We start from the raw sequence: 26363 nt of genomic DNA, 5'->3' as shown, positions 1-26363 counted from the left end.
CACTTCCACATGGAGCAGCACCATGTAAGAAAGGGGGAAGGGAGCACTGCTCTTCAGGAAAGGTGTCTTGTGGAGGCTAGGGAGGGGAAAGAGGATAGGATGGAATTAACTATGGAGCTGGTGGAAGTGGAGAACGGCCTGGAACTCTGGACCCTGGAAAGGGACCAAAAAAGTTTTATTTCTTCCCTGGGTACAGCCTGTGGGAAGTGAATGTTTTCCCCTGCTCCCTTTGAGGTCATGCCAGTTATAGAAGCCCTCCACAAAAATGAGAGTGGAGTGCTGGATGCTGGGGCTTTTCACAGCGTGGCTCAGAGCAGGACTGCTGTCAGTGCATCCTGCTCCTTGCTCACACTCCAGAAGGACACTGCAGCCTGGATGGCCAGGGGTGCTCAGCATTTGTAAGAGGAGTGACCTTGTGTACTTCATCCATCCCAGCATCTCAATATCCCTTATATGGGTGTCCCTGGCACCAGCCCAGCTCTCTGGGACCAGCGTTCCCACAGTGGGGCAGCACCCAGTTCTGGGCCAAGCCAGCCTGGCTCAGAGCACAGACAGGGGCTGAGGTGTGCTGGCAGCAGGAAGCAGCCCCCAGTGCCTCACAAGGCTGCTCTCTCCTGCAGAGGCTCGCCAGGCTGGATGGAGGTGGGCTACTTGTGCTTGTCTCTTGACTACCTGTGAGCTGAGCTCCCTCCCTGTGGGCTGGGAGCTCCTTAGGGCCTGCCAGCCCAGGCTTTCTGCTCCTCCATGCAATTCCAAATCCCCTGCAAAACAAGGCTCGGGTGCAACAGAACAGGGGTGCAGGCAGGCAGAGCTGTCCTACCTGCAGGGCCTCATCAGGCACACAGAGGCCCAGTTATAGGGCATGGTGACACCCTGGCTTTGGGATGACAGGTGCCCCTGGCGTAGCCTTACCAGAAGCCCCCTCCCTCCCTCCCTCTGGGTGCCAGCTGGCAGATCCCTTCCCTCCCCAGCCCTGGCAGCTGGCAGGACAGTATCAGCAGGGGGTTGGCAGGTGGGACTTCCCCAGCTAATGCCACTAAAAGTAGCCTGGCTCATCCCCCTCATTGCAAAGGGGACAAGGAAGATGCCCAGCAGAGGCCTTAAATCCTGAGGTGAGCTGAGTAGCAAGGGGGCCAGGTGTGACCAGACCTGCTCCTGGCTTTGGGTTCTCTTGGCACAGGCACTAGCCAGCACTTCTGCCTTTCCCACACCTGCCCCACAGGTGTGTGCGGGGTGGGCCAGTAGCGACCATGGATGCACAGCACCACTGCTCCTGCTCCCCAGCATCCCAGAATTTCCTGCACCTCATACGGCCCTGCCTCCCCCAGCCCAGAGCTGCCTGCCCTTCCTGGGGGTTCCCCTCTCCCCCCAGCTGCTCATGTCCATCCCCAGGCACAGGAGGGGGCCAGAACTGCAGCCCACCCCACCTGGCCCCAGCAGCTGCCCCAGCAGCTGGGCTGGGCTCTGGCATCTCCCTCTTGGCCAGGCTTCAGTCTGCCCGGGGCCCACGACTTCAGGAATGTCATTCTGTGGGCACAAGGGGCCTTTGTGTGAGCAGGGACGGGGTGTGGGGGCCCAGCCCAGCATCTCAAGCTGAGGCTGGGGACAGGCACAGCTGAGGGCTCGTGGGTGGGCAGCAGCTGACTCCAGCATGGCCCCACAGCTCCCAGCCAGGCACAGTGCTGTCCTCACTGCTGCAAGGGGTGTCAGGGAAGAAAGCCCTCTCCTCATCCTCCCTGTCCCTCCAGCACCAGCAGCATCCTGCAGTCGCCGCTGGCTCAGCACCAGTACAGAGCCTTAGTACCTGTGCCACTAGATGCTAAGGTCTCAGCCACCCCCCAAGGGGAGCAGGAGGGCTGGGACTTGGGGCCAGGAGCGCCTGCCAGCAGCTGCTGGATTTGGCCTTTTTCAACAGCTGCCGTCTCAGCGCCAGCAGCAGGGAATGTGCCTGGGCTGGGGCTTTCCAAGGCCCGGCCACAGTGCATTAAACAACCTATTTATAGCACTTGTGTCCCTCCTCAGCAGGAATGGCCTGTGATCCTCCTGCACAGGGCTGGGTGCTTGGGTGCCACCACTGTCCCCACCACCAGCACGCTCCAGGATCCCTGCCAGAAGGGTCAGGTTTCCTAAAACAAAATATTCTTGGCCTTCCTGACTCTCATCTTCCTCCTCTGCCACTTCTGAGAGCTCCCAGTACTGCCCAGAGCAAGACTCGCACCAAATCTCATACATCTATTGGAGATGCCCTTCTTCCCATGATCCCTGCTGAATCCTTTGGAGATTTTATCAAACAACAGAGCAGAGGTCCTGTTCTGGGAGCAGGCTGAGTGCTGGCAGGTCACTCCTGGGGTGGCCTGTGCCAGACTGGCTGTTGTGTGATGGGACACAGGTCTGCTCAGAAGACACTCTCTCCACAGAAGGGAGTTGTACTAGGAGGTAGCACAGCCATCTCCTGCCCAGATGCTGGCCCAGCACACACCCATGACCCTCCAGCCGTGCCTCCTCTGAGGTGGTGTCCCAATGGGTCCATCCTCTCCCAGAGGAGATGGAGTTGGAGCTGGCTGGCTCCAACTCCCGGATCTGCCCAGAGGATGTGTGGGCTGTGAGCTCACCCAGGTTCAGCAGCAAGAAGGAAGGGGCTGGGCTTTGGGCAAGCTGAATTCTCAGGGGTTTGGGATGGCAGGGAGGAGAAGACAAGAGGACAGCTCTATGCAGTCCTGCCACCACCCTAAGGATAGACCCCTGTGTGGGCTGCTACCAGCCCTGCTATCTCACCAGCATTGCTCCACTCCCAGGCTTACCAGAAGCCCACATCCTCCTTGTGCTGCCCAGGGCAATCTCCTGCTCCTTCTTCCCTGATGTCAGCTGTTAACTGCTCATCTGTGAGAAATAAGTACTATGGAGGGGTATACAGTCCCTGTTGAGGCTCGGGAAGTGGATCTCAGCCCTTCCCATCAGTTAATAGGGTATACAATAAAGAAAACGGGTGCCTGAAAGAAAGAAGTCTTGACACGTACCCAGCCAAACATAAGCCAACCATTTAGTGAGGAATTTTGAGTACCCTGATGAAGAGGGATGAAACATAGACCAGTAAAAAGTGTTGGGAGACAGAGCAGTGATTGCAGGACCAGAAAGTCCTCCATGGATCAGAGAAGTTGCAGCAAGGCTCTAGGTGCTTTGGCCTAGAAAACACACAGACAGGACTCTGCTGCCCTAAATCTTTGGTTTCAAAGTAGATACTGTTGCGATTTTGTTTTCTTTCAAGGTTGCATTCTCTTCCCAGCTGTGGGCTCTACTCGACAGAAGATGAAGTTTACATCCCTTCATCTCTCTGGGCTGTACTTTTGCCCAGTTGGACCCACACCTTCCAGATGGGGGAAGCGACTCGGAAAGATCTCTGCATTTTTGGCAAGGGACAAAAATCTGCCTTTCTATGAGTCCCAAGAGCTTGGCAATTAAGCCTGCCCCACCTTCTTCTCAGTGCTGGGATGTTGCAAGCATCTGGCTCTCAAAGCAGGGCGAGAGCCTTCTGCACTCCCTCCCTGGCAAGGAACAGGTTTCTGCAGAGGCCACACACTACAGCCCCTTTGTTCCCAAAGAATTTTCCATCCACTCCCTTGTGTATCTATCTCAGCAACATTACACTCAGATACAACCTAACACTCAGAGGCAACGCTCCCAGGAATGTGTTGCAGCATCTCTGCACCTGGTAAACACCTCCCTTTCCCCGTGGGACTGGAGGACAGGATTCCTCCAGTCGGGATGGCAGGAAGATCAGTTCCCTCAGCCCAGGCAGGGCTTTTCCTAGGAAAAGGCTCCCTGGGGAATAAGATGTCCACTCTCCTCTGTTACTGTCATCACTAACACTGACCTGGGGTGCTGCATTTTCATCCCAGGTCCCCAGCCTGCTCAGAGTGCTGCAAGTGCCCTCTGCACAAGGAGAGGATATTCCCAGTGGAGCTGGACAGGGGAAATCAAGGCACTAAGCAAGGCTGATCCAGCATTGGCTGCAGCACAGCGAACCCAGCAGTCTCAAGAGCAGGCCAAGCAATGCACCCACTGCCTCCCTGATGTAGGGGAGATGCTCCTCCTGGGGGAACACAAACCCTGACAGAGCTGCAGCAAAGCTTTGGCTCCTGCTTCCTTTGTGGGAGCTCTTCCTGCTCCCGGCACGGCGGCCAGCATGGAGCCCTGAGCCTGTGCCATGGCCTCTGAGCACAGCAGCCCACCCCGAGCCCGGGAGCCTCAGGCCAGTCCCACGGGGCTGACGTCAGCCCTGCTCCTTGAAGCTCTGGGGCCATCGGGGAACTGTTTCTGCTTTCAGCACATGGTGTCCCAGCCTGCTTTCCTCATCCATGGCTGACTGCCTGGGAAGAATCCATGGGGCTGGGAAAGGTCACCCTTGCTGAGCTAACCACCCTTGGATGGGACTTACTGGGCAAGGGACAGCTTACAGCAGGCAGGCAGGGAAATAGAACAGTGGTTTTTGGTCCCTCGTGTCTGTTCATTCTCCTAAATTCTTCTTGAGCTAGAGCCAAAAGTAGGGCCCTGGCAGGGTTTTGGAAGGAAACAAGGGGAGGAAATAAAAACAGACATCCAGTAGGAACAAAACAAAGGTCTGGCAGAGGAGGGATGTGGAAGGGCACAGACATGACCATGGACCTTCCTGCCTGCACTCTCACTCTGGCTAACTTGTGCTCCCCTGGCTGCTTGCCCCAAGCTAGCTCAGCTTGGGAACACTGGAACACACCCGGAAAGTGCAGGACATATGTTACTATCCTGCTCTTGAACCACTCATGGAGCCAAATTAAAGCTCTTTCTCAGGGCAGTACCCAACTGCTCCTCAGTACATTACGCCTTGGGCCATCCCTTGCCTACTCTCCTTGCTGGCTCACCTGGCCTGCGTTCCTGGCCCTTATAGGAGCAGGTGACAATTGCTGGCACTGGCAGGGAATGACAGGCAGGCATATTTTGGACTCAGCTGTCTGCTCAAGGGCTATGGCAAAGCCTTGCAATGAAACAGAACCCCACCCTGCCAGCCCACATTTCTGTGGTGGGCAGATGTTGATCGTCTCTTGCCCCCCTTATCTCCCCTACACTGCCACCCCGACAAATGGGGCCTCGGCTGTGAAGCAGTATCACTTTCAGGGAGTGTGTGTCGGGCCTGGGAGGAGGGGGCATTTAAGTGAACAGCTGGGGGTTTTTTGTTGTCCCTTGCACTGGAGCTGTTCCTGCCATTTGGGCTGGTGGCAGGTTCACGCTGGGGAAGCCGAGCAGTCCAGGCTGCTCCGGGAGAACGAGCTGAGTGGTGTCCCGGAGCAGCAAGGCTCCCAAAGAGGGTAAGAGCAACCCAGGCAAGAGGCGGGAAGGAGCCCCATCCAGCGCTTCTCCCCCGGGCCTGCCCCAGGCAGCCCCCGCTCTCAGGGGCGTGCGGACCCCCAACTTCCCGCTCAGCTCAGACGTCCCACAACGTGAGGAGCTGCCGGACGCCCCCGCTCCCGCAGGCCGGCCGGGGCTGTGCCGCTGTGCCCGCAGGCTCGGGGGCAGCATGCCCGCCCCTCCGCTGGCCGCCCCGCTGCTGCGCGCCCTGCTCGCCCGCCTGCTGCCGCTGGCCCGCCGGCGCCTGCTGCCGCCGCTCCGCCGCCTGGGGCGCCGCCTGCGCTCCCCGGAGAGCCGCCAGGCCCTGCTCACCTGCCTGCTCTGCCTCCTCAACCTGCGCAAGAAGGCGGACGACTGAAGCCGGCCGGCCGCGGGCAGGGCCGGGACGGGACGGACCCGGCAGGGCGCGGCGGCTCCTCCCGCCCGGCCGGCCCGCCGCGGGAGGAGGGACCGGGCAGGGGAGGGGACGCGCCCCGGCGGGGGCGGAGGGCCCGCCCAGGCAGCCGAGGCCGGACGGCTGCCCGCGCCTCGCCGCTCCGGCCATGGTCGCTGGGCCGCCCCCCGCACCGCTGCCCCCCGCCGCGGGGCCGCCCCGCCGCTGAGCGCCCCCGCCCGCCCCGGGCACGGAGCCGGCGCTGCCCGGGCCATCTCCATCACCCGCTCTCCCGGGCGGCGGCGGCCCCACACGGCCTCTTCACCCCACGGTGCCCGGGCCGGGACCCCCAGTGCCCGCAGCGGGCAGCGGGGAAGGCGAGGATGTCGGGCAGCACGGCGAGGAAGGTGCAGCCCTTCACCATCAGCACCCGGCTCTCGCTGCCCAAGTGCGCCGCGGACTTCCCCGGAGACGCCTGCCCCGGCATCGCCCTCGCCTCGGCGCTGGACAGCCACCGCGGCCTCCGCCGCAGCATCAACGAGCGCATCTCCCTCTACCTGGCCCACGCCCGGGCCGGCCCCGCCGCCACCGCGGGGCAGCTCCGCAGCCCCAGCCCCGGGCAGGACGGGGGCCCCGACGAGGAGCGACTGAACCGCAGCTCCCTAGCCCGCTCCATTAAGAAGATCACGCTGTCCAACTGGTACGGGGACGCTGGCACGGCAGAGGTAGGAGGACACGGGGACCCTGCCCGCGCCGGCGGCGAGAGGAACCACAACAACAACAACAGCAGGACAGGGAAAGCTCAGTTCAAGGTAAGCGACCCCGGTACCCTGTGCCCTGCTCTCGCCCTGTCTTCCCTGCAATTCCCCATTCCTCGCTGCCAAGGGATGGATAGGTCCCGGGGAGACTGCGCCCATCCCTGTTGCCTTTTGCCCGTGCCGTCCAGGTAGCAGTGTTTGCAGGGCTCCTGGGGTAGTTGTTTTTCCTGCCATGTGCCCTCCCCACGCACTTCTCTGTCCCATCAGGCTGGAGGGCAGGAAGTCTTCGCGGGTGAGCGAGATGAGCTTTCCCCGGGGCTGAGATGAGCCGGGAAAGCCCTGCCCCAGAGCCTGGCTATGGAGGGCTCAGCTTTGGAGATGCCTGTGGTGATGCAGCTGAGTGCAGGGAGCTGGGAACTCACTCTCTCGTTCACCAGAGGGGAAACGGAGGCTGGGAGAAGGGAAGTGACTCATGAAGGGCCACACAGCCAGGCAAAGCTGGGACAAGGCTAGGATCAGGACCCAGGGCTCTCGGCACCCCGCCCTCCAAGTCAGGGCGCTGGCAGGCACAGAGGTGCGAATTCAACAGTGCCAGAGCCCAGGAGAACCCCTGTGGGTGGGATGGGGAGGAGGGCATCTCGGAGACGTCGCAGTTTCTGGCAAGGGCAGGCAGGAACTCCTTGGGATTTAACCCTGACCTGCAGCAGCTGGTTTCCCGGCAGGATAGTGCTGGGGAGAGCCGCGCAGCCCACTGCCAAAGCCCTCATCTTCATTGCCAATAAAGGCCAGGCACAGCCTCGCAAGAGGTGCCTCTTCCTCCGGCACGCAGTCAGCTCCTCGCCGGGCGGCGGAGCCTGCGCAGCCCGGAGGGCATCGGCGTGAGGGCTCCCCTCTGTCAAATAAGGCACCACGCTGGCCGCGGTGGTGCGGGACTCCCGGGAGCCTGCCAGGATCGGCCCCTCCTCCCTGTCCATGAGCGTGTGGAGCGGAGAGAGGTGGGCAGGCTGCAAGATGGAGCTTTGGGAGAAAGAAGGAGCTGGGGGGCTGGGGAAAACGTGTGGGATGGCAGCTGGAGGAGAGGAGGGACGCTATCTCCCACACAGAGCACGGCAATGCTTTCCCAAGCGTACCCCGCAGCCCGTGGATTTGCCCTTCCCTCCTGCCCCGGGGCTCCTCCGGGATGAGCACAGTGGAGGGTCTGGCCCCGGCTCCTCTTGTTCGTGGGAAGTCACTGGTGCCCGTTCTGTGGGAATGCGGCAAGCATATGTGCCGTGTTAATTTTGCTTTTCGAGGGGGAAGAAGTGTTTGCAGAGGCGGCAGCTGAGGCTGTTGTGCTCATTTCACGTGTGGCTTTGCTCGTGTCACCGAGCCTGGTGTCCTACTAGGGAATGTTTAGCACAGCACTTCATGGATGGCAGGAGGCAGGCTCAGCTCCTTGTCCCGGACTTTGGTTGCTGAGGAAGTTTGTTGTTTTGCCGGATCGAGGACCCAGCTCCAGCCAGAGGGACCGAGAAGGGGGGGCAGTCCCGGTGGAGCAGCTCTGCGGGAAGCATGAAGTCATCGTTGTGCTGGCAGCCCTGTTTTCCTGCGGCTGACGGATCGTGAGACAGGGACTTGAAATAAAGCTCCCGTGTCACCTGCAGGCTTGTCTCCCACGCTGAGCCCTGGGGGCCAGCCTGAGACATTACTGCATAGAGCTTTCTAGGGTCTTATGCCTCACAGGCACTTCACATTTAGCTCCCTATCATTCCCTAAATATGCATCCAAACCTCTCAGGCCCATAGTCAGACAAGGAGGTGCCTTCTCCTTCTGATACCATCCTGCTGAGTTCTCACTGTGCCAGCTGGGCTGTGATTCAGCCTTGTACCCTGACTGTTCTTCCTGCTTGGGATGGGATGCTGTGGCATGTGGCAGTGGTCTGTCCGCTGCAGCCATGGGCCAAGCTTTGCAGGTCCTTGGAAAGGTCCAGTGGTGCTGTTCTCCTGCTGGGCTGTTTGTAGGGCTCTGAGACATTTTGGTGGCAGCAGCTCTATGCTGGGGGCTGCCACTCATGTCAGGACTCTTCTGCAGTGCTGAAGAGATGGTGGGAAGCCATGTTCTGTTCAGGAAGGGAGTTCTGATTTTCCTAGGTTCATTTCCCTTGGTCAGTGTCCTCAGTTTGGAGTGGCCTGAGCAGCAGTAGGCTGGCTCTGGCTGATCCAGCACCCTGTTTGCAGCGATCTCAGAGGAGGGGTTGTCAGGGCAGCACACATTGTCCACCACCCTGTTTCTGTTGCCCTGTGCCTGCTTGGATGGCTGTTACAGAGACAGCAAAGTGGCCCCAGGAAAGGAGTGGAAGGAGATCCCTAAGTTAGCCTGTTATATCCAACAGCCCAAGAAAAGATCCATCTGTAGAGGATGAGGCTTAATGCCCTTGGGCACGATCCAAACAATCCCACGCACCTCTCCTCCTGGGGCTGTGCTGCATCAAGGATAAGGTAATGTGGAGTTCATCCTGGACATCCTCTCTGTGCCTGGCTGCAGTTCCTGGACTTCCTTCCTCCTGCCTCTCCTGCTTCCACCCTCACCCCTGTCCTTTGGAAGCCCTTCCCTGCAAGCCAGCTGCCCCCTTAACTCATCTCCCAGCTAGGCTGAGATCAGGGAGCAGTAGCTGAGAGGATTCAAGCTCATGATTTTGGAGCTAATATCATCATGTGCCCTCATGCCTCTGCCCTGCTGTTCTGGAAGAGGGCAGGGGAGTCTCACTCTGAACATCCTTAGATGACCAGGGACCAGTGGTGATCACTAAATGGGTTTCTGCTGGCTTTGGAGTCAATTCAAGGAGAGAAAAGGGTGTTGGGGGTACTGGGAGCTAAAATGTAGAAGGCAGTGAGCAAAGCAGGCTTAGGAACTCTTGCCACTTGCTGAACACGTGGTGGGAGCTGTGGATGCTGTTCGGAGAAGCATGGTAAGAAGAAGATGTGTAAGGAGGGATGGGCAAAAGTGCAGCCAAGCAGTGTCTGGCCCAGGGCAGGGGGGTGGGTGAGTGATCCTCTGCCCCCTAGGCTGCCAGCACAGTACCAGGCTCACAGCTGTGCCTTCCTGCCTCCAGGTGTTCCTCAGGAAGGATGTGGATGTGGAGGACAAGCAACAGGAGCCTGGGAGTGTTCAGGCCAGTGTTTTCTGCTCTCCAGTGGACAGATGTTCTCCCTTGTATGCGGTATGTGCCCCTGCCCTCGACATTAGGGGGGCATGACATGCAGCTTGGAGCTGAGCATGAGGCTGGTCACTGGTGGTGTGCCCAGGTGTGGATGGAGCCTTGCCTCTTGCAGTGAGTGCAGGAACAAGCTGGGCGTGGTGGGGCCAGGAATCAGCCCCCCAGGAAGCACCCAGGGGTTTTACTGCTTCCAAGGAAGCCAGATTATGGGCTCCTCAACCATGGCTGAGTCAAGAGACTAAAGGTCATGAAGTCATAGGAGGGCCTGAGAATCTGTGTTGCTATTAAAAAAAAAATAAAATAAAGACAGAGGATTTCTGTAGTTCTTGTGGTTAAGTAGAACAGGCATTGGAAAGTGAGTCCCATGCTGTCAGCAGGGCAGCACATGCCAGAGTGCTTAGAGAGCCTGAAACAGTTGCCCAAACCCCACTGCTCCACAGGCTCCTGGAAAATTGCTCCCTGGTGGGCTCGGGGGCAGCTAAAACCCTGTGGGGCTGCTCACACCCAGCCCTCTCAACGAGGAAGGGCTGTTCCAGGCTAGCCCCAGGAGCAATTTTTGCCTGCTGAGAGGAGGCAGCAAGCCTTGCACCTTTGGGTTCCTCCTGAAAATTCTGTTTCCTGTTTGCCATGAGTTAGTACGCAGTCAGATCCCCATCCCTGGGCAGAAGGGTGGGAATTAAGTGCCCGGGTGATGGTGCTGTCCCTTGGGCAGCATGCAGCTGGGCCCAGGGCTGAGTTTGGAAAAGGGCCAGCACTTTCATTGGCTGACCTTTGCTGTCAGCCCTGGCAGAGCTGGAACCCTGACAGAGGGTTTCGTCAGCTTTGGCTGCCTACAAGGCCAAATCCCAAGGGAGATGCTGCATTTTCAGCCCCCTCCAACCATTCACCAGGGATGGGGGTCTTGGGTGCCACCAAGGAGGCTAGAGCTTGCCAGGAACCTGCCTCATGGCCCTCCATCCCATCCCCTGGCAGCATCCCCCTGTGTGACACCAAAGAGACACAAATGCTCCTCGCAGGGATGCACTGCCTGAGGCTGGAGAGGCAGCAAGCACTTCATCCATCTCCAGTGTGGGTGCCAGGACCAGTCCAGGTGCTGAGTGCCATCCCAACAGCCTGGAATGACCCAGGGAGTGACCCACTTGAGGGACAGGCCAGCAACCCCCTGCTGGGGTTGCAAAAGCCACCAGTGTGGCCTTGGTAGAGGGAAGTGGCACCTCAGTGTGCTGGCGGAGAACCCCAAATATGTCAGGGAAGGAGTGGAGTTAAGAATAAGGCATGCTGACCTACTTCATTTGGGTTTCTGAAATGCTCCTGGGAGGTGACAGGGAGGGCTCCCTGGGGCAGCACTCCTGACACTCCCCAACCCACCTCTGCTCCCCACAGCTGGCAGCACCCCCGGTGTCATCACCCCAGAAAGAGAGCCCCAAGGGCAAGGAGTCTGCTGCAGCGCCAAGATGCAGCGGGCGCAGTGGCGTGGGAGCAGCCCCTCTCCTTGACCTGAGTCCTCTGATAGCCCAGTTCAACCGGGAGATGCTGCAGGTGAGGCAGCTGGGCCCTCTTCCAGGGTCTGTGTGGGAAGTGCAACGGAGGGCCACCGGCAGCCTTTCATGTGAGCTCTGGGGTGGGGTGGGGTGCGCAGCAGGGAGGGTTGAACTCCCAGCCCGAGCACAGCCATGGTTGTGGCATGAGATCATGTTTGGCTGCCTCTCCCTGGCTGTCAGCCCCAGGGAGAGGGGGTCAGCCCACACCAGGGCCCTGCTTCCTCTCCATGTGCGCATGCTCCTTCCGTGCCCCGTTCTCCTCCTCCTCCTCCTCCTCCTCCTCTCAGACCCTGTCCCTCCCGAGCAGCATGGGAACTGAGATGGTGGGAGGGCTGCTTCCATGCCATGGTGGGAAGAATGCATGGATGTTTGCACTGGGGAGCAGGGTGCAGTGAGGAGAGATGCTTTGTGCAGGGATGTTCTGTGCAGACTGGCCTGCTTGAGCAAGCCCAGCTTCTCCTGCTGGACTGAGAGACCCTGGAAAGAAGTGAAGTGCTACACACCTTCACACCCCCATTGCCACAGACGCTGTCCTGAGTGCTGTGCTGGCCTGTTGATTCCCAGAGCTGAAAGGGTGCACTCCAGTCCCTGTCACAGCTGGGAAGGTTTGGGTTTGGGTCCCAGTGCCGTGTCCTTGAGGCTCTGGTGGAGGCCCCAGCCACGTGGCTCTTGGTGTGCTGCAGGCAGAGAGCTGGGTGCGAGGCAAGCTGCGGGACCTGAAGGATGGCTGTGACCTCCAGGACTGGGAGGAGGTGGCCCAGACCTTGCAGCGGGACATGAAGGATTTTGAGAACACCCTGATAAAGCTCAATCAGGTGGGGCCAGGCAGGGCATGGCATGGCATGGCCCCCGTTACTCACAGCACCTGTGTCCCTGCCTTCTCTGCAGCAGAGGGTCCCTGGGAGCCCCTGGTGCTGAATGGGTCCCTTGGCCCCACAGATGGGCGAGCAGCTGATGTGGAGGGCAGGCCCCAGTGCAGAGGCCGTGCGGAGGCAGCTGCTGGCCCTGCAGGAGCATTGGCAGCTCCTGAAGCAGACGGCTGCCAGCCAGAGCAAAGCCCTGGGCGGACTGCGGAGTCTGCAGGACTTTAACAGGAAAGCTGAGCGGCTGGAGGCATGGATCAAGCACAAGGTTTGAGGGATGGGAAGCATGGTCTGGGGAAGGGGATAGCTTGGCTGTCCCCCCACTTCCTCACACCCTTGCCTGGCCCAGGAGGAGAAGCCCTCTCTGGCAGCCCTCCTGCAGGAAAGCCCGGATAAGATCCAGCTCACTCGCCGCATCCTTGACTTGAAGCAGGTGAGAGGTGCTGGGGGACTGCCAACTTGTCAGGGACCCCAAACACCTTGAGGCTGGGGCATGGCACAGGTCCCTGAGGAGGGATGCTGATGTCTTTCCTCTCTGCTCGGATCAGGAGGAGCAGCAGTTCCAGAGTCTGCACAAGGAGCTGAACAGCCTGGCCCAGAAGCTGGAGAAACAAGGCAAAAATGAGAGCAGAAACATCTCAGCCCGGCGCAAGCACCTTAACAAAGCGTGAGTGGTGTGAGGACACATGGGCTGAGCAGGGCTGAGCCAGGCACCAGGAGCTGACCAGATGGGAAGCAGGACACCCCCAAACTTCCTGCCATTCATCTTTCCCCTTTCACCTGCTCAGGTGGCTGCGGCTGCAGGGGACCCTGAAGGAGCACCACGAGGCTCTGCAGCTGGCCCTGGAGGTGGCCTCCTTCCTCCAGCAAGCAGATATCCTGCTCAGGGTCATCCATGCAAAGGTATCTGCACTGGAGCCAGGGTGACCCTGGTGTGTGGGGCTGTTGCATGGCCTGAATGAAACTTGGTGGGCAGCACCTTGCTCTTGTCTCCCGCATGGAAGCTCCTGTGGTCCCAGTACTCTCAGCCTGGGCTTTGGGGAGAGAACCAGGGGATGGAGAGAGGGAGCCAGGCTGGCAAGTGCAGTTTTGCACTGTTTCTTTCCGCTGGAGCTGGGAGCAGGGCCCTGTCCTCCTCCCACTGCTGACCGTGGCCTCTTCTTACAGCAGAGCAGCATCTGCAGTACAGGGAAGCCAGGGGAGGGCGAGCCTTGCCAGGATCGGGATGTCAGGGACATTGCCAGCCAGGTGATGGTGAGTGAAGACTCTGCCTCGTCCCCTGAGCCCTGGGGAGCATCCTGACAGGGGGAATGTCAGCCTTCCCAGGCCAGCTCTGCCACCAGCAGCACTGTGGGCTCTGGGAGCCCCCCACTGTGTGGGTGGCTGAGGCTGTGTGATGGATGGGGCAGTGTCCTCGGGGCAGACAAGGACTGGGATACGCACTCACTGCCTCTTCTGCCCCCAGAGGGCTGGCTGTCATCCCATGCCCCGCCCGTGGCCATGGTGGTTTGTCACTCCTGAGCCCCGTCTCCATCACTTCCCTGCTGCTCTCTCTTCTCCAGATGCTGGATGTGACAGTGTCCCAACTCCTAAACTTGCAGCCCAGCCTGGCAGCCCGAGTCACCTCAAAGCACCGAGACGTAAAGGAGAGCTGGGCACAGCTCCAGCAGGCACTGAGGTAGGGCTTAGCTGGGTCCCAGCCCTGACCTCCCAGCACTGGAGCCAGAGGCTTGGGAAAGACCTGGGTTAGCCCCTAGCAGGCTGTCTCTGGGGCACCAGCTCCACTCAAGGTCTCTCTTTATCCTTTGCTCCCCCGGGCTTCCCTTGCCTTCCTTTCCCAGGACAGGGAAGGCTCCAGCACGGGCAGGCAGTTCCCCGGGGGGCAGAGCTGCAGCTCCAAATGTTGAGCCTCGAGGAGATGACAGCAGTCACGGGGCTGTGGGTAAGGAAGCAGCAGCCAAATGGACAAGAGGACTTGGCACCATGGTAAGCACTGGCTTCCTCCAGGCATCTTCAGCTCCTCTGCTTCGAAAAGACAAGGGAGCCTAGGAGAAAGGGGTTCAGGTGTTGGGCAGAATCCAATCCTGGATCTGGTCCCAGCAGTTATGGGAGGTGATAAGTGCCAGCCCAGGGCAAAGCAAATGTATGCTTTGTGCTGGCCAAGGAAGAATGGGAACCTTTGTGCTGCAGGTACCAAAAGATGTGCTGGAGAAGATGGCAGAGAACAAGAAAGGAGAGGAGAGCAATCCTGGCTCCCCAGCAGTGGGACAGTCCCCTCATGCAGGGGACAACAAAAGGTACCATCTTGTGGAGGTGGCTGTGGGAGCAGGGCAGAGTCAAAGGGAACAGGAATAGGGTTCCCCTGTGCAAGGGGGAGCCTTGCAGTCCTGACTGTCCCTCTCCTCTCTCTGCTGGAGGAGGAGAGAGGCAGAGGCTGAGTTGGGGATGCGGCAGCTGGAGACCCAAGTGCAGGACGTCTGCCAGGTGGTGAACATGGTAATGTCCCCCCAAGAGTCCCCTTTGCTCCCTGCCCATCCACGAGGAGACCATGTTGGGGAAGGACTCACTTCCCTAACCTCCTCCTGCTGCTCGTGGGCATGCAAGCTTGTGCCCACACGCCTGGTCTGGGCACTAACGCAGCATGTCTCCTGCTCCTCAGCAGGATCTGTCCCCGTACAAGGAGAGTGTGGCTATGGGAGTCCCCCCATGTCCAGCGGCGAGCCTGGAGGCAGCACGGATGCAGCAAGAGCCCAGTGCCAGGGCTGTGCTCCTGGTGAGCCTGCCTGGATGTGAGGTGGGGGAGGACACCAGGTGGGGCCCATCCTGACTGCCCTCCCTGCCTCCCAGGAGGGCCCAGCACGAGGGAGGCCTCATGGGAGCCCTCAGGTGGAGGCCATGCTGCGGGAACTGGAGGAGTTGTGGGAGGACCTGCAGAAGAGGCACCAGGAGAATGGCGTGGTGCTGCAAGAAATCGATAAGGTACGTGGAGTCAGGGCTGGGAGGGCACAGGGTGTGCTTCAAGTGGAGCAGCTTGTTGGGCATCACCAAGTGAGGCTGGCACCTCTGGGGCCTGGAGATGCAATACTGGCACCGACATCTCCGGCTGGCCTTGCAGAGGGCACACTTCTCCCACTGTGCTGCCTGTGCCCCAGGTACCCCCAGTGGGATGCCAGCATGGCTCCTGCCTCCTCTGGGTGGCTCAGAGCCAGGCTGAGGGGTTCCCTGCTCTCCCTGAAGGCCCTGAGGCTGGTGGGGGAGCTGGACCAGGCTGAGAGGTGGCTGCAAGACGTGGCTGGGTCGCTCTTGGAGCCAGCTGCCATGAGAAGCCCGGCGGAGCTGCGCCAGGACCTGGAAGAAATGAGCCGGCTGGAGAAGCAGCTCCTGCTCTGTGGCCTCAAGCTGCAGGCACTGCGGGAAGAAGCAGCAAGCGAGGCGCCCACTGAGCACGAGGGGGCAAGGAAGATGCAGAGGAAAGTGGAGATGGTGGAGGAGAAGTGAGTCCTGGAGGAAGGTGCCTCTTCTCTGGTGCCCAGGTTGAGTGGGGAGGAGGATGCTGTCCCTGAGGAGGTGCAGAAGCTGCTGGCACCTCTGATGAACACCCATCCCCACAGGTTGGCACACGTGCAGGCAGCACTGCGGCACCGGGCAGCAGATCTGCGGGACTCCCTGGTGCTGTCTGAGTTCCTGCAGGACCTGCAAGAGGAGGAGGCACAGAGCCAGCAGGGATCTGCAGCGGTGAGCAGAGTGGCCAGGCATCCCTTGGGATCACACAGCACCTGGGAATGGACCAAGGGTTGATCTGCGGTTGGCATGGGGCCCCTGTTGGGTGCTCCCCTCCAGCCCAGCTGCCTGGGGTGTCACTCCCCATCTCTCACATCTGGTGTTTCTGCTGGCTTCAGCCAGGGAGTGGGCGCTGTGGCTCGCAGGGGTGTTTTCCCCCGCTCTCAGCCCAGGCTGAGAAGTCTCCAAGCAGTGAGGACATGAGCCGACCCTTGGGAGAGCTGCAGGAGGCTGTGGATATACTGAATGACGTGGCGAAGGAGCGGGAGCGGGTCATGGAGGTGGCAGCAGAGACGGAGAGCCTGGAGCGTCTGGTAGGGAACGGAGGCTGGGACCTGGGGATGCATGCAGGAGGTTCATCTGCAGCCAGACATGCCAGCTGATTGGACAGGGCACCCACTTCAGCTGTCCTCAGTGGGACACAGGGACATTGGGATTCATGGGGACTGCTCTGTGCAAGGCTGGCATCCTTGTCTCTCCCATGGCTGGCACCTGCACTTTGCAGCTGCATGGCAGGGTGTCCCAGGCTGGGGTGGGCTGGGGCTGTGTGGCAGGTGGGGCTTCCATCCCAGGGCTGATCTCCCTCTGTGTCCCCTCCTGCCCATCCAGGTGGCAAAGATATCCCCACAGCTGGAGGCCCTTCAGTGCAGAGCCAAGGCGCTGTCTGAAGACATTGCCCTAGCAGAGAAGAGCTTCACCACAGTGAAGAGTGAGAAGGACCTGCAAGGGCTGCAGGGCTTGCTAAGCTGCCAGCAGGAGATGGAGGTGAGTCAGGGGAGCACTGCCAGGGAGGTGTTCCGGCTGGCTGGGGCTGTCCCAGTGAGGCACTGGCTCCCCTCCGGGGGCCCAGGTGTTGTAAGCCTTGGCACACTGTGACAGGGCGGGATGGAATTTTCCAGTGGAGCTGAGACCTGCCTGCTCTGCTCCCCTCTGATAGCATGGGCCAGGCAAGGGGACAGAGCTTTTATCAGCTCCCACATGCCAACACCCAGCTGCCAGCACCTACTCATCTTCTCTCTGGTGGGGAAGCGACTCATGCACACAGGGCAGGGAAGCCAGACAGCTCTGTGCTCTTGCTGTGCTCCCCACTGAGGATGGCTCTACCCATGTACTCTCTGCGCTCTTGCTGTGCTCCCCACTGAGGCTGGCTCTGCCCATGTAGCAGCATCCTCTCCTCTGTCCCTGCATCTCAGAATGCAGAGGAGTGCAGCCTGGGTTCAGAGGGGTTGGATGCATCTCGAACATTTCCTGCCTTGTGATCTTTAGCATGCAGTGTCCCAGACCCTGCAAGGGCAGCTGGAGGAGCTGGAGAGGGCGGCTGCCCGCTTGCAGGAGCTGTGTCCCGCTCGGCAGTGCCCTGTCAGCCGGGAGCTGCAGGAGACGCTGTGGGCCTGGGCAGGGCTGCAAGAGCTGCTGCGGGAGACCCGGCTCCGCGTGCGGCAGGCCAGCCAGCTCCGGCACTTCTTCAAGGATTACTTAGCCATGATGTAAGTGGCAGTGAGCTGTTGGGGTTGCTTCTGTGGGGGTTGAGGGGGAGTTGGCGAGAGCATGGCATTGGCAGCTATGTGGGCAGTGCTGGAGCTGCAGCCAGGCGTGACCATGGGGAGCCTGGAATGCAGGGTTGCACCACAGTTGTCTGTTGTGAGGCAGCCCTGCAGCATCTCATCCTGCCCCAACAGCCTGGCCACAATCCCAGGGAGCTGCTTCCAGCTATCACTAAGCATGGGAATGGCTTTCCTGGGGCCTGCAGGGCTGGAGAAGTGTTGGGTCATTCCTCAGCCTGTCTTTCACATGCTCACAGCTCCTGGACTGAGGACACCCGGGCTCAGATCTTTTCTGAAAGCCCAAGCAGCTCCAGTATCCCGCAGACCCCATGTGAGGAGCTGGAAAGGAGAATTGAAGAGAAACTCAAGGAGTTTGAGGCACTAGCAGCAGCAGGGCAGCAGCTGGTGTCTGAGGAGCACTACCTGAGTGCAACAGTAAGGACAGGGGAAATGGGGTTTGGGGAAAATTCTCAGCACTTCCTGAAACCCTCTGGGGACAGACCATGAAAGAAAGAGCAAGGTGTGGGTGCAGAGCCCCAGTAAGTGGGATGGGGACAGCTATGCATCCCTGGGGCTGCTCAGAGCAGGAAGAAGTTTCATCCAGTGGATCCTGAGATCTGAGTTGATGTGGCTATGGCTGTATCCCACTCACAAAAACCTCCTAGCTGCTCTGCTGTGAGATCTCCTGGTAGGGTCAGTGTCCCTGGGCCAGAAGTCCTTGCAGGCTGCCCAGCATCTCTCCTCCCATCAGATAAAGGAGCGCTTGGAAGAGCTGCAGAGCATGCTGGGCTGGGTGCTGGTGCGCTGGCGAGCACAGAGGCATCAGCAGCAGGATCTGGAGAGCAGACAGAAGGACAGGAGGGAGCCGGAGAACCTCTCAAGCACGTCCCCCACTGGTCAAGTGAGTACCCAGCCATGCTGAGACTGCCAGGGAGAATGACCAGCCTTGAGGCTGAGGGTAGCAGAGGCACTGGATGGAGAGGGTGGTGCAGAAGGTGGGGAGGGATACATGCCAATACCTCTGGGAGTCGCTGGGGTTCAGGCAGGGCAAAGGGAAGGCTATCCTGAGAAATTGCCTGGTACTCCAGCAGCCCTTCCTTTATGTTCCTTCTCTTGCCTTGCTCTGCAGGAGCAGCATGCCTCATGTATCCCACCCCACCTGGAAAGCATCCACAGCCCAGGGAAGTTCATGCCCTCCTCCCTCCTCAAGCCTGTGCAAAGATCAGAGCCAAAGCTTCCGGAGAAAAAAGCCATCTCCCCACCAACATCACCCCTCTCAGATGCCCCATCAGGAGTGGGGCAGAGCTGGGGGGAGCCCAGCAGCAAAACAGCCCTTGATGTGGAATCCCCCAAGGAGGCTGGCACCTGGGATCCTGCTGAGACCTCCACGCTGCTGCTGCCACCACGGGGCTCCTGTGGTCTCGGGGGCACGGTCAACCTCATCCTCAGCATTGGCAAGAAGGGGGAGAAGAAGAAGGCCCAGCTGCTGGCCAGCAGCGAGCAGCCAGGCGAGGAGGCACTGCCAGCGGTACGGGGGGAAGGTGGGAGGCTTTGGCAGAACCATGGGCAAGCAGCCACACAGCCAGGGCAGCTCTCTGGAGCTGTGCTCCATGAAGACTGGGAGGGTGGCGGGGTGATCCCCAAGCTGAGACCCCTCTGACCATTTCTAAGTGAGCTGCTGGCACTGTGTTGGTCTCAGGAGAGGGGCCTTTGGCCATGCTGATGCTGTGTGATGCCTTAGGGCTGAGGCCGGCTTGCGCCACCCACTTTGCCTGTGCTCTCCTGCTGCAGCTCCTTGCCCACTCTGTCCTCTCTGTGTGTCTCTTTCTCTCCCCTTGCTCAGCTCCCCGCCACTAAACACTCAGGCTGTAAAACCTTTTGGAAGCGTTGCCAGGGGCTTTTAGGAAACACTTGGGGTAGCTTAAAGCGAAAAAGAAAGCCACCACGCCAGCTGGTGGAAGAGGTAACGTCTCAGGGGAGGCTGCATGCTGGGCAGAGTGGCTGCATGGTGTGAACCTGCCTGCCACCAACCCTCCTGGCCAGGCCACGGTGCCCTGGTGGCAGCGGTCTGCTGGGAGAGGGAAAACCCTTCTGATGCTGTGGGGTCCAGAGTGTGGGTGCTGGGACATGTGAGGAGGGGACTGAGGCAGGGCTTGCTGCAGTTTGGCCCTCCATTCAAGTAGTTTTGGTGGCCGTGGGAGGTATGGCTAGCTGGTGTCCAGTGGGAGAGCCTCCCTGCTCCATTGCTGGGGGGCAGGAGCAGTTCTTGTGTAAGCCAGCTGAAGGGGACAAGGGTGGCTGGGGCTGTCTGAGGTGCTCATTTTGCTGGGGATCTCACTCCAGGTTGCTTGGCTTGTAACTCTGAGGTGGGAGTTGGAAATGTGTAGGGGCTCACATCTCTTGTTGCTCCAGAGCCTGTGCAAGAAGGTCTGTATGTGAGGAGCCCTAAGGGCAGCCTGGCCCAGTAGCCCAGGGGAGAGGGCAGAAGGACAGGGAGGCTGGAGGGCACCGAGGCAGGATGAGGGGCTGCTGGGTTGCCAGGAGAGTTTTGGTAATGAGCACCGTCCAGCCTAATGGATCCAGGGGGACACTGCTCCAGCTCCTGCAGACTCTTGCAGCTGTGGAAGCCCGGGAGAAGGGTCTGCAAGGAATGGAAGGGGAGGGGTTTGCACTCAGTCCCTGCCCTTGCATTCATTGCTTTACTGCCTGGAGCATGCAGGGCTGCCAGGCATGGACTGCAGTGACTGCTTTCTCAGTAGCCACGCAAAAGTGATGGCTTGGAGGTCAGCAGTGCCAGGGAAAAGCTGTGTGGTAGTCAGCCCCAGCTGTACCACACCTGGGGGACTCCATCATGGGCAGATTCCCTTGTCTGCCTCTACCCTGCCTGCACCCGTGTGGGTGCAGCCCTCAGGGGACTGAGGTGACGCTCGGTCATTCCCAGCACTGCATGTGCTGCTGGTGAGCATTTTTGTCTGCCTGCCCTTGCAGCCCCCTGCTTTCCCAGACGCAGCATGGAAAGGGGGGAGCTGGCACAGGATGGTGGAAGCTCCAGCGATGGGGATCACGCCTCTCTCCTTCTGTTTCCTCAGGTGCAGGCGGAGGCCAGGAAAACCTGCACGGCAAAGCGGCCGCCCGCCGTTGTGCGGCGCCTTGCAGGGCCCGGCGGTGGCATGGCGGCCGTGTCCCACACGCTGCCCAAGGCCGGCGCTGGCTGCCTCTTCAACAGCCTGCAGCGGCGGGAGCAGGCCCGGGCAGAGCAGGCCCGGCTCCTCACCCTGCGGGGCATCATGGGCGACAGCTCCCTGCGGCCCATGCCCGAGGAATGCCACGGCCCCAGCAACACATGGCCTCAGAAGTGTGGCTGGAGGAAGGGGGGACCGGGGGCAGCTGCCGCCGGACCTCAGCTTGGGGAGCTGCTCCTCTACGTCAGGAACCCGCTGGTGCAGGACATCGATGCCGAGTGCGGGGCGGCCCCTCAGAAACTCTGCCTCCCTCACCCCAAAATCACATGCCCCCGTGTTTCCCTGGGCTCCGTGCTCAGCCTGGAGCTGCCACGGGATGCAGTGGTCCTGGGCTGCCGCCGAGGGGCTGAGGCACGGCAGCAGGAGGCAGAGGGGCAGGAGCAGAGGCAGGATCAAGAGGTGAGGCCGTGGAAGCCCACAGGCACACATGGAGTTGGATGGCAGGAAGATGGGCACAGTCTCCAGGGGCCCAGCAAGAGGCTGGGGATGTCCCCCAAGGGCGAACAAGAAAGGTGGTTCGAGGAGGTGAGCTTGAAGCCCAGCTGCAGCCAGCAGAGAGCACACCGTGCTGGGAAGGAGCACTGGAGCCCACAGCACCCCAGCAGCACCAGTAAAGACCTTCTGGACTTGAGGCCGAGCCGGCTGTCCCGTGTCGGCATGGGGGATGAGCTGGGCACCGACTTTGGCCCGGATGACAGCCCCACTGCCTCTGGCAGGGCCAGGCACCACAGAGCCGCTTGGCTGGAGCTTGGATCATCCCCTGCCAGCACCCCAGGCAGGGCTGGAGCCATCCCCAGCCCTGCCTGCACACAGCAGCCAGCCAGCAGCAGCCAGCCCAGAGGGTCCCCGGCTTCCCCTGCTGCCCCCACCCAGCTCTCTGTCTTTGAGTGGGCACTGGGCTCTCCACAGCCCCAGAGCCCTGCACTGGGCACTAAGGAAGTGTGCCACCCTGCCCACAGGCAGTTTGAGGAAGAGGAGGAGGAGCTGCAGGCCATCTGGGATGGGGCACAAGAGTGCCAGAGCTCACCAGGAGGCAGCTGTGCCAGCCACAGGATGGACAGCAGGGCGGGCAGCTTGGCCAGCCCCAGCGCCGCTGCTGGCGGGCCCCTCATCCTCTCATCAGCCAACAACGTGCTAGTGGCCAAATTCACCCTTCCCACTGCTGCCCAGCTGCTCCACAGCCCCTCGGGAGAGCAGAGCCCCGGGGTGGTGCACAGTAGCAGTGGCAGTCCCAGTGGGCTCAGGGTTTCCCCCCACGAGGAGGAGCTGGTGCCTGCAGCCCCCTTGGATGCCTCCAGTGCCTGGGATCAGCGGAGGCATCAGCAAGAGGAAAACAGCAAGGTGAGATCTGCAGGCCAGGGATTCTCCTTCAGGGTCAGGTAGGGGCTGGGGAACAGCCAAGGCAGCAGCTGGGTTATCCACTCCTGCAAACATAACCTGTATCTGGGGACTCCCTGACGCCAGTGGCCCCTTTTCTTCAGCTGCTGGGGAAGGGCTAGGTGTGGTATTTGGGGTCCCTGCAGCACACACACTCCCACCAACCCATAGCCTCAGCAAGGTGGCACTTCACCCCTAAAGCTGACACACAGCTCAGCCCCTGGCCAGGTGAGGAAGTTGTTCCTCATTGTAATTCCACTCCCACTTTGGCATCGCTTACCAGGGATGGGTCATATAGGCCTCATGTGCATGGAGGCTGAGCTGGCACCACCAGCCCTCAGAGAAGTTTCTGCTCACCCTTTGTGCCCTTGCAGGTCCTGCCTGGTAAAATGGAGTTTCAGATGATGGAGGGGACACTGGAAAGGAAGCACGTATTGCAGACAGGAGGGAGAAAGGTACAGACATGGCTGTGGGGCTCTTTGGGACAGGGGTGCTGGGACATGGCAGGGGGTGGAGAGAAGCCAGGGATGTTCCTGGAAGTGCCACAGCAATGCTGCTGGCCATTCTGGAAGGGCACAGCCTCAGAGGCCCTGGGCTGCATTCTGAGTGCCATGAGACCATCTGTGTTCTTCCAAAGCTGTTGGCATCACAGCTGTGCCCTGCTTGTGTCCCACAGGCCAGCTGCCGGGCCTGGGGCCTCTTTCACGCCGTGCTGATGAGGCAGACACTGTGCTTCTACCAGGACCGCAGGGACAGCCTCAAGGTGCCCTGGGGACGTTGGGGTGACAAGGGAGGGGGCTGGTGGCAGGGTGGTGGCTCTGGGCCCCGTGGCCAGGGAAGGCAGAACCATCCAATCCTGCTGTTGTCCTTGCTTTCCCTTGTGCTGCAGAGCTCCGTGGTGGCCCTTCCCCTGAACCTCTCCGGGGCAGTCTGCACCCCAGATGCTGAGTACACCAAGAAGACCAACTGCTTCAGGCTTCAGTGAGTGCCCCATGCAGGGCAGTAACCACAGCCCTCCAAAGAGTGTCCCTGCTGGGGCAGACATACCAACATCCCCGGGCAGGACCAGCTCAGTGCTTCGATGAAGATTTCCTTCCTTCTTTCTCACCTCTTTCTCTTTAGTGGTCTGGTGGGGGCTGTTGTATCTGCACCCTACATTGTTCTTCCCTTCTCCCTGCAGGCTGCAGGATGGCTCTGAATACCTCCTGAGGGCCCCCACCCAGCCCCTCATGAACGAATGGGTCTCAAAGCTGCAGCAAAACTCAGGTGAGCAGCCCTGGCAGGCAGAGCAGGGGCCCGGCTCTCTGTGGTTACCATGTTTGTTCAGCCCTCACTGAGCCTTTTGATACATGGGGGGTCAGAAGAGAAGCAGCACAACATTTTACTCTGATTTATGCATCCTCCTAGCCTGCCTTGGGAACAGCAGTTCTCTGCCAGGCAGGATTTGGAGGCTTTGTTTTCACACCACATACACAGCTATAAATCAGGAATAGCACAACTGACGTCAGTGGTGCTTCAGCAGCAAAAAGCCAGTGTCAGGAAAATTATAATTGTGCCTTGGTCTTCCTCCATATCCGCTGGGCTTGGAAATGCCTTGCTTGCCCTTGAAGCAAGGAGACCTTGCAATACTGAGGTCTTCCTGTTGCTGTCCCATACCTGAGGAGTTCAAGCCCTGCTATGAAATCCTAGGTTGGTTGTCAAGACCAAGAGCAGGTGCTACAGCAGGAGGTTGGGGGAGCCAGCCATGCAGCATGGGAAGGCAGGTCAGGGAATGGCTCTGTGTGGCAGTCCTGTGCACTGCCAGCATCCAGAGGATGTTTGCTGTGTCCCTCAGGTTTCCCCAAAGTGGATTACTTCCAGGCAGCAGCACAGTGTGTCGAGAGCACTGGTGGTACTGGCAGGTGAGTAGCCAGGAGCTGGCCCGCTGGCTCTTGGTATAACTCTATTCCACATCCCCCAGAGCGTGCTGCTCCAACAGGACATTGGTGGGCCAGTCTGGTTTGCTAAATCTCTGCTGCTTTCAGTTTCAGCAAGGTCTCCAGCACTGGGACCTCCCACCTCCAGGGACATCACCAGGTCACCACTCCCAAGAGCCAGGAGATTGTGGTGTTACCCTGTGCAAGCTCACTACTGCAGAGGCCTCTGGGCAGCCAGGATGGCCCACTCGATGGGACTGTGACAGCAGCAGGTGACTTTCCTGTCTGGCTGGGTTGCCACTGTCCCCCAGCTTCTCTCCCCAGCCCAGAGAGGTACATAGGAGACAGCTGAGGGAGGCTGAAGGCTGTTGGTCAGTCCTGAACGTGGTGGTATCTGGGCTAGTAGGCCCAGGGCTTGGGACGTGGGGAAAGGAACATTTACTTCACTTCCTGGGATACTGAGATAGTCATACATTTCCCTCTTCTTTCTGGGGCTGACACAGAGCTGTCCTGTGATGGCCTTGCCTTGTGACATGTCTCCATTCTGCTTCAGAGAATGCTCAGGGGGCTGGGCACAAGGAGCAGCAGTGGCCATCCAGAGCGTCCCCCGGGCTGTGGGACAACATCTGCCCAGAGGATGACTATGGGCTGGTGGCCAACAAGAGGAGGTCCTACTCCTTCACCTCAGGTACCGTCCTGATTTCTCTGTCACAGCCAGGAGGTGGCACCACTGCCTCTGTCCCCACAGACAGCCAAGGACAGATGCGATGCTTCTCCAGCACGCACCTGCTCCTGCATGCCTGTGCCCTTGGCTGCAGCCCCCATTTGGGGAGGGCTCTAGGGGGCTGCCAGGGCCTGCTCCTCGCGTTGAGTGCTCCTTCTTGCAGCCACGTACCAGAAGCTGAGCCCGCGGGCGGTGCCCCAGGAGGCGGCGGGGGCCGGGAGCAGCTACTCGGTCACGCTGTACATCGGGGAGCAGGCTGTGCCCCGGGCACGCTGCCACTCCTTCGTGGCACCAACAGGGAGCCCCCGCGACGCACGGGGGGAGAAGACCACCAGCCCCCCTCGCACCAAGAACAAATCTGTCTTCAAGAAGTTCTTTGGGAAGAAAGAGTGAGTCCCAGACAAAGGGAGAAAATGCCCTAACCTGCCTCTTATCCTCCTCTTGGGCCGCTCTGACATGGTCTCTACTGTCAGCAGCAGTTCATGGCTCACTGCCTCCCCAGGGGCAAGGGGCTGTGCCAAGGGGCTCTGCTTCAGCCAGCCCTGAGGCTGCCCTGTGCCCCAGCCACTGCAGCCCCCAGCCTCAGCCTGGTGCTGAGCACCCCTCCTGCCCAGTGCTCTCCCTGGGTGCCCCTGGCTGCCCAGGCATCCTAATGACACACAGCACAAGCAGAGGGGGGTGGATGATGGTTTCTATTAAAAGATAAATAGACACTTAGTGTGGAGCTTTTTTGTCCAGCAGCATCCATCAGCACAGGAGGAAAGGAACTCTCTGCAGGGTGGTCCTTGCTAAGGAGTCAGGGGAGCTTCAGAGGAGGAGGGCCCTGCAGTGAGGTTCAGTCCTGCTTGAGGAGGGAAGCCTGAGCTGTTTGGTGCCTTTCACAAGGATGCTTTGTCCCATGCTTCCTCTGTGCCTGCACTCAGCTCAGCTAATCCCACAGGCTATCTGGGCCCCTTTTCCCTGCCCTGGGAGCTTAGCAGGAAAGTCACTACCTACAGAGTAAATACTCCTGCCTGCACAGCCCTGCCCAGCCTTGCTCTCTCACAGGATGGCTGCCAGCCTAGGTCACAGCAGGTGAACACTGCCTGACACAGACTGGGGCAGGGGTGTGTGGATAGACCCCCATTCCTACAGCCCAGATATTTTTGCAGTAACTTCACCAGACCGTACCCATTTCAACTGCCCCAATTGCCACCTGTACTGGAAAGGGGAAAAAGCAGCTGGTCCAACCTGCCCTGAGCCTGTACAAGCCCTAAGGGAGAAGGGGAAGTTTCCAGCGATGTAGGTAGCAGGGCCTCTCCCTGTCAGGCCGTGAGACTCAGCTGTGCACACCACTCGCCTCCTCAAACACATTGTGGGGCTTAAAATAGAAGTGCTGGCTGCAGCCCAGCTCTGCAGCAAGGGCTGGGAGAGCAGAAATACTCCTGCCACCCCATCTCCCTCCTGCAGTGCTCCTGGGACTGGAGACAGGCAGTGAGGTGGAGGTGGGCACACCAGGGTTACCAGCCTGGACTTCCTCCAGGTTCCCAGCAAGGGGTGGGGAATGCCCTGGTGTGGGCAGGGGGTGCTTTCTGAGCTTCCCCTGTGTCTTACCACCCCCCTCCTTGGCTCCATCACTCTTGGCTCTGACACCTGTTTTCCTCCAGCACCAAAGCTCAGCTGCCTGCACT

At 60.0% G+C, this 26363-nt stretch overlaps 1 protein-coding gene across 1 annotated transcript; it reads left to right on the top strand.

Moving 5' to 3' along the window:
• Positions 1-5907: 5907 nt before the first annotated feature.
• Positions 5908-25406, top strand: LOC132071564 (spectrin beta chain, non-erythrocytic 2-like). The gene is made up of 32 exons (XM_059469206.1): positions 5908-6564; positions 9602-9709; positions 11090-11245; positions 11931-12062; positions 12187-12378; positions 12460-12543; positions 12659-12777; positions 12899-13013; positions 13278-13364; positions 13673-13788; positions 13952-14096; positions 14301-14407; positions 14528-14606; positions 14770-14883; positions 14958-15089; positions 15348-15604; positions 15722-15845; positions 16010-16204; positions 16500-16655; positions 17157-17377; positions 17692-17869; positions 18186-18335; positions 18564-18962; positions 20524-22017; positions 22428-22508; positions 22730-22816; positions 22943-23034; positions 23234-23319; positions 23888-23954; positions 24078-24241; positions 24523-24657; positions 24857-25406. Exons 1-32 carry the CDS (start codon positions 6136-6138, stop codon positions 25084-25086), a joined length of 6231 nt encoding a protein of 2076 aa, XP_059325189.1. The 5' UTR covers positions 5908-6135; the 3' UTR covers positions 25087-25406.
• Positions 25407-26363: the final 957 nt, after the last annotated feature.

The sequence above is a fragment of the Ammospiza nelsoni genome, chromosome 3 (genome assembly GCF_027579445.1).
Source record: "Ammospiza nelsoni isolate bAmmNel1 chromosome 3, bAmmNel1.pri, whole genome shotgun sequence".
In the NCBI taxonomy this organism is placed as follows: Eukaryota; Metazoa; Chordata; class Aves; order Passeriformes; family Passerellidae; genus Ammospiza; species Ammospiza nelsoni.
The sequence above is the reverse complement of the archived record's forward strand: the minus strand, read 5'-3'. Positions and strand labels throughout refer to the sequence as shown.

Coding starts and splice junctions, on each gene's coding strand:
- LOC132071564 (XM_059469206.1), top strand. CDS start 6,136: ATGTCGGGCAGCACGGCGAGGAAGGTGCAGCCCTTCACCATCAGCACC. Junction 9,710..11,089: donor GATGTTCTCCCTTGTATGCG/GTATGTGCCCCT, acceptor TGCTCCCCACAG/CTGGCAGCACCCCCGGTGTC. Junction 15,605..15,721: donor GTGGAGATGGTGGAGGAGAA/GTGAGTCCTGGA, acceptor CCATCCCCACAG/GTTGGCACACGTGCAGGCAG.